Source organism: Physeter macrocephalus, chromosome 8, assembly GCF_002837175.3.
Source record: "Physeter macrocephalus isolate SW-GA chromosome 8, ASM283717v5, whole genome shotgun sequence".
NCBI classification, from domain to species: domain Eukaryota; kingdom Metazoa; phylum Chordata; class Mammalia; order Artiodactyla; family Physeteridae; genus Physeter; species Physeter macrocephalus.
Window position 1 is genome coordinate 12,531,989 of NC_041221.1, and position 6,683 is coordinate 12,538,671.

General features: G+C 56.1%; 1 protein-coding gene across 1 annotated transcript in view; it reads left to right on the top strand.

Annotated features, from left to right (window-relative positions):
* Positions 1–3,561, top strand: part of UBASH3A (ubiquitin associated and SH3 domain containing A) — a 44,142-nt gene extending 40,581 nt beyond the window's left edge. The window contains exons 13-14 of the mRNA XM_007113482.2: positions 1,277–1,386; positions 3,424–3,561. Coding sequence (XP_007113544.1) covers positions 1,277–1,386; positions 3,424–3,561 — 248 coding nt within the window. The remainder of the gene's footprint in view (positions 1–1,276; positions 1,387–3,423) is intronic.
* The last annotated feature ends 3,122 nt before the right edge of the window (positions 3,562–6,683 follow it).

Consider the following 6,683-nt stretch of genomic DNA (forward strand, 5'->3'; position numbering starts at 1 on the left):
CCCACCTGTCTCCACCTGCCCCATCTGTCTCCACCTGACCCACCTGTCTCCACCTGTGGCCCAGGCTGAAATTCAGTGTCCACGGATGACCTTCCTTCCAAGCATCTCCCTACGGTCCCGAGGTCTTCTGGAAGCGGATGCAGAACCCTTGCTTCACTACCTCTGGGGTCTACTGACCCCTGCCTGTGACACAGGTGGCCGCTGCCTGCTGCAGGGATGCAGACCCATCCACCCACGGCTGTGGCAATTGGCTGAGGCACCCAGGATGCAGCACCTGAGCAGTGTGGAATGCGTAGGGTTTGGAAGGCAGATGCTGGGCCGGGAGGAGGCCGTGAACAGGCCAGGAAGACGGGGGGCGTGTGGGTCAGCGTTGAGAGCAACGGGAAGTCCAGTGGGGCTGGAGGGCAAAGCTCACCCCTGCCAACCCCGCGGCACTGGTGGCCCTTCACAGGCTTTACCTGTTAGGTCCTCACCCTCCCGCGCCGTCTGAAATATCACCTCCACTGACACCATGTGACTTGGAAGCTCGGAGGGTCTAGGAGGCCGCCGTGTCCAGGTGGCCCGCTGGAGAGCACAGGCCAGGGGTCAAACCTGCATGTCCGGCAACCTCACCATGACCTTGGAGGCCAAAGAAATGAGTGGGAAATTACTCAGAAATAACACAGGAGAAGCAGGTGGGGGCTTGGCTCTGGGTGTCACACCGGAGCCTTTGTAGCCACATTAGGGGCAAACGAATAGACCGCTCTGTGCCGCGCAGCTTTCCAGGGAAGCCCGGGTTCTGATTTCGCCCTCAGGCGGTGGGCTGGGCCCGGCCTCGGGTCCTCCCCGGCTCACCCGCGGGTCTAACTTCCAGCCTGCCCGCCCGCCTGTCACCTTCAGGAGACTCACTCGGCCCCGGACTCTGGAGGGGTCTCTGCACGGTGAGGGCCATCCGCGGCCCCTCTGGGGCTGCGCAGCTGCTCTTTCTCAGGCTCACAGACGAGGCCTGGACGAGGCCGCTCAGCGCACGGCGCCGTCCCATCCCCGAAGCTTGCGGGCAGGTGCAGCCACCCGAGCCCCGCACGGGATGCGACGGGCTCAGAAGCACTTCTACACAAATGAGAGGCCGACGGCCAGTATTATTCAGCTCTTACCAACCACGCCTCCCTCCTACCCGGGGTCCCTCAAGGCCTCGGGGCGCCACGAGCTTGTTCCGCCCGACAACTTCCCCCCGCGCCGTCTAACAAGAGGCGTACTCTGTGCCCGCTCTGACCTCGGGGTGTCCTTTCTCCCGCAGTGGGTGTCATCCTGGTCGTGGGCCATGGCTCGGCGCTGGACTCCTGCACGCGCCCCCTCCTTGGGCTGCCGCCCCGGGACTGCACAGACTTCACCCAGCTAGTGAGGAAGGTACGCGCCCCCTCGTCTCTCTTTCTGCCGCAGAAACAGGCAGCCCGACGATGCGGCATCACCACACGCCCCTCTCAGAACGAAGACAAGGGTCCTGACGACGCAGGGCGGCAGGGACCCACCTGTCACCTGAGAACGTGCCCGCCTGCTCTGACGCAAAGGGCAGCCTTGGGCGGGGAGCTGACGGGGAGGCTTGTCATCTTTATCGTTATGGCAACTGTGGCCATTTGCTACCAACAAAATATAAAAAACAAGACAGAGAACTTTTATTATCAGGTCACACGATAATTCCTTGTCACTCCAGTAGTTGAGCACTTGGTCCAGTGGGGTGGGGGGAGACGTTTGCATAAGAAGAGAAAGGGCGGTTGCTGGGCTCACTTGCTCTGGGGACGGGTGGGCGGGGGGCTGACGGACAGAGGGGAGCCCCTCCCCCTTGCCTTTGGAGTCATCCAGCCTCGGAACACACGAGCTGGTCAAAGCCGCTGGGCTGCCTGGTGCCGGGCCGGGGCCGTATAAACACGTACTGAAAAAGCAAGCAGGTGACGGACGTGTAGAGAAGGATAACGGGTACTTTGGACCAACCTGTGGAGTATCACCTGGCAAAGCAGAGGTGGCTTTTATCCAGACGGCAAGGTGAATGGAGGCGGGAAACAGGACTCAGACCCCGGCCCCCAGCCCTGCCCCCTAAATCTACCCAGGGCCTTGCTCCTGCTGACATCGCCATGTCTCCCGTCCCCGCGTGCTCCGACGTGGCCGCTCCTATTCTTGCATCTCCTCCCGCCCCGGGGCCCCCTGAGGGTCCGCGTCATCCACGCCGACAGCACTGCTGCACACGCAGACGCTGTCGGAGACTGCATGTCAATTGCATGTTGACACGGTTCCAAAACCCCATTAGTCTTTGTGGCCAAATTCCCACCCACCCCCCTGACCCTTGGCCTCCCCTCTCGAGCTGCCTGCCTTGAACTTCCAAACTCCCGCCACCTTCTTACACTGAGGACTTGGAGTCCGCCCCACCCCATCCCCACGTTAGCTGGACTTGCCAGTTAATATCAGAAATTCATCAAGGGCTTTGCCAGCCAACGATGGGCCTTAATGTCAGGGGCAGCTGAAAAGGGACATTCAGGAGCCCACCCCCATCACACTCACCCCCGGAGCCTCCCCCCCCCCCCCGTCGCTACAAACAGAAGGAGAGAGTGTCCCTGAGTCAACGCCAGCCCCCACTTGGACCCTGCCCCCCAGGTTGGAATTTTTGCACATTTCTTCTAACCAAGGAATTTCCAGACATTGAAAAGACAGGGGAAAAAAAGGAAAGCAGAACATGTAAACAAACAAAGCCTTAAAAACAAAGATCTGCTCCAAACCATTTATTTTACAGGGAATTGAGGTCTAAAGTTTCGCTTTGTCCTTTAATCTTGGGTTCAAAAACACGATACCTAGGGCTTCCCCGGTGGCGCAGCGGTTGAGAGTCCGCCTGCCGATGCGGGGGACGCGGGTTCGCGCCCCGGTCCGGGAGGATCCCACGTGCCGCGGAGCGGCTGGGCCCGGGAGCCGTGGCCGCCGAGCCTGCGCGTCCGGAGCCTGTGCTCCGCAACGGGAGAGGCCACGACAGGGAGAGGCCCGCGGTACGATACCTGTATCTTTTTGTGATGCTGAATTCGAGGATGGACGCCACTCTTGAAGCAGTGGGGTAGACAGAAGGGGTTCTCAGCCTCGACACGGTTGACGTCTGGGCGGGACGACGCTGTGCCATGGGGACTGTCCTGTGCATTATGGGATGTTTAGCAGCATTCCTGGCCTCTACTCCCGAGATGCTGTAGCACCCCCAGCTGTGACAAAGAGTAAGGTCTGCAGACATTTCCCAATGCCCGCGGGAGGGGCGGGGTAGTCCCCACCGAGGGCTGCTGTGTTGGATGTTGGCGCTGCGTTCAAGGCACCGTGGGTACGTCACGCCAGCCTCCAAGGCTGTTGGCTTTGGAACGAGTCTGAAATCCATGGACCTGGTATAAACTAATAATAAGTGATTTAACTCTGTTCTAGATCCCTTCTCTGGGTATGTGCTTCTGCGAAGAAAACAAAGAGGAAGGAAAATGGGAGTTGGTGAACCCTCCCGTGAAGACGCTGACTCATGGCTCAAACTCGGCGTTTAACTGGAGTAACTGGATCCCGGGCAACTAAGAGCCACCGCTATGGTTGCATGATTCACAATGATGAAGAGGGGAAACGCTTCGCAGTGCCTGTGAGATACTGTTATTTTGAAGAGATCATAGTCTCCCCTAATGTGACGTGTAGAAGCACAAAAGGCACTTTTAGATACCAGAGTGTTTGCCCTCTGCGGACCGACTGTCATCCTGTGAGCTTAGATGTGGGGGTGCCACCTGGTACCACGTGCATTGGCCATGCGGCTTGGAGGGGAATGAATGAGGAACGGTGACACTGACCCCGCAGAAAAGTCTACTTTACTTTATATGTTTTTATTCATCAAGTTCCCAATCGTTGTTTTCTTTTTCTGTTTCAATCAGTCTTTGGCTATGTCCGCATAGGCCAAAAGAGGTGGAATATTGAATAAGATGGTGCAAGGAAACCACCTACCAGATCAAAACCGGGAAACGGGCTTGGTGGCCACAGAGCAGGTATTAGTTTCCCGTTGCTGCTGTAACAAGTAACTGCACACAGTACTGATTAAAGACACGACTTTTTCAACACGCGCGTGTTTACTCTGTCACAGCCCTGCAGGTCAGCAGTTATGAAATAGGCCGGCGGGTTCCTTTCCTTCCGCGGCCCTGGGGAGAGTCTGCTTCCCTGCTTCCCCAGGCTTCAGAGGCGCCTGCATTCCTTGGCTCAGGGCACCTTCCTCTGTCTTCAAAGGCAGCAGTGGTGCCTCTTCAGATCTCCCTGTTCCTCTACTTACAGTCACATTGCCTTCTGCTTCTGACCTTCCTGTCTCCCTTTTGTAAATTCCCCTGGCATTACATTGAACCCACCCAATAATTCCAAGAATCTGGGACTATCTCCCCATCTCAAGACCCATAACTTAATCCCACCTGCAAAGTCCCCTTTGCCATGTGACGTAACGTAGTCACAGGTCCAGGGATTAGGATGTGCACATTGCTGGGGCCGCTCAGTCTTCAGCCCACCCCACCCCCAGTCCTTCCAAGCACTTCCAGCTGCTTATACAGAGGCCAGGGTGTAAGGATATGTGACATCCCCCCCTCGGTGCAGGTCTTATTCAGCTTCTCTTTTTCTCCCTTTGATCAAGTGGAGCGGGGGAGGGGAGCTTTGCAAATGGAGGCAGCGGGTCCTGCCCTGACTAACAGGAAGGAAAAACCAGAGAGCCCCCAAGCCCACCAGGCACGGTGAAGTGTCCAGAGATGGTGTATCCAACGGTGCTCTGACTTTGAAGAAGCTGGTCCAGGCAGTCGATGGGGGGCCCCCAGCCGTGTCCTCTCACCCCATCCGTGCTGAAGAAAAAGAAACGGTCCTCCAAGCGCTCGGAGGGAGGGCACAGTCGTGGTCGGATGTGCTACACCACCACCTCGCAATCCCTCGCATTCGCTCCGGATATCCCGGTGCCACAAGGACCCTCCTAATCGCGATGACGATGAAAACTTCACAAATCAAGCAAATGGGGGTGACATAGTGGTCACTGCCTTGGGGTGGTCCACAAGATGTCCGGGTTCACCCTCTCAGGGGGGAGGCTTCTGGGTCTCACGCCCCTGGGTGATGAAGGGGGCAGACGACGACCTCCTCTTCACGGAGCTGCTGATGGGGGTTTACACGGGACGACGAGATGGGTTTGAATCTCGGAGCTTGAAGTCAAGTGTGCAAGAAACACTGTTTCCTTTATATTCTCTAATTCTTCTGACTAGCCCCCCACTTCTGCTGCAAAGATAGAAAATCCCACTTCTGTCGTTCTCGGCTTCCAGAGTGACCCTCACCGTGCGGGGCGTCCTTGGGCACAGAGCTGTCCTGCGGAGGGGCAAGGATGGAGGTGCCTTTGGAAGCTTTTCATTATTTGGTGTACGTTTTCAACTCTGTGAACTAATCAGGAACCAAAGAAGAAGGAGAGGAAGATTTCTGAGCACTCTCCTCTTTCCTCTTTCCTTTGGCCCTGCTGGTCCTCGGGTGTTTACAAGCCTAGTCTGAGCCCTGCTGACGTCATCTGGAAATAGATGTCCTGTGCCCACTGGCACCCACCTCCGACCCCGCCCACATTATCTCTTTGATTTCCTCGCCTGTGAGCTTGAAAACACAAACCTGGAAAGGAGCCCTCCACCGTGTTTTGCTTTGCTGACCCCCACACGGTGGAGGTTAAATGTTGTTTAAGAACTTTGTGGCACAATGACCGGGGTTTCTCCTGGCCAGTACCTGGCTCTTTCGGAAGACGAGAGGAGGCTGAAAGGGGGAGGAGGAGCTGGCCTTGGGCTGGGCTGCAAAGGAATTGAGGAGCCTGAGCTCATGCCTGTGACGGAGAAGCCCTCAGCCACAGGTCTGGGGCCACCCATCCCTGCAAACGCTGCTAAGTTTCTCTGAGAAGAAAGAGCCATCAGATTTTCCACTGAAGCAAGTCTTATTTTAGCACCAAATTTGAGATGCTTTAGGTATGAGTCATGTTGGTGAATTTTATAAGTTGAAGTCCTAACCCACAGCACTTCAGAATGTGACTTCTCCTGGAGATGGGTCTTTAAAGAGGTGATAAAACTAAAATGAGGTCGTTGGGGTGGGCCCTAATCCAAGATGACTGGAGCCCTTATGCGAAGAGATTAGGACACAGACGTAACAGAGGGACAATCATGTGAGGACACAGGGAGAAGAAGGCCATCTACATGCCCAGGAGAGAGGCCTCAGAGGGACCAGCCCTGCCCACACCTCAATCTTGAACTTCAAACCTCCAGAGTATAAGACTAAAATAAACAACTATTTTTTGAGCCGCCCAGCCTGTGGCACTTTGTCAAGGCAGCCCCAAGACACTACTACAGAGCATAAAAAACATTGATACAGACACCAAAAACGGATACTTCTGAAGGGCTGGTTACTGGCCCGGGCATGCCGCTCAGCACAAGGCCCATAATAAATGTCACCATCCACCGAGCCTGTTTAAAGCATCCAGATCCATACACGACCCCTCCTGACTTTTTCTGCACTTATTTTCAAACAGTTAACATAAAAATCTAACTCCCTGTGGGCACGTCTTGTGAGGAGTAAAGGCCAGAACCTGGATCACCTAAAGGTCCTCCCTCCCTGGCCTTGGGGAAGAACGAGGTCCGGGGACATTTGTGCTGACCCCCTCTTCCCACCCC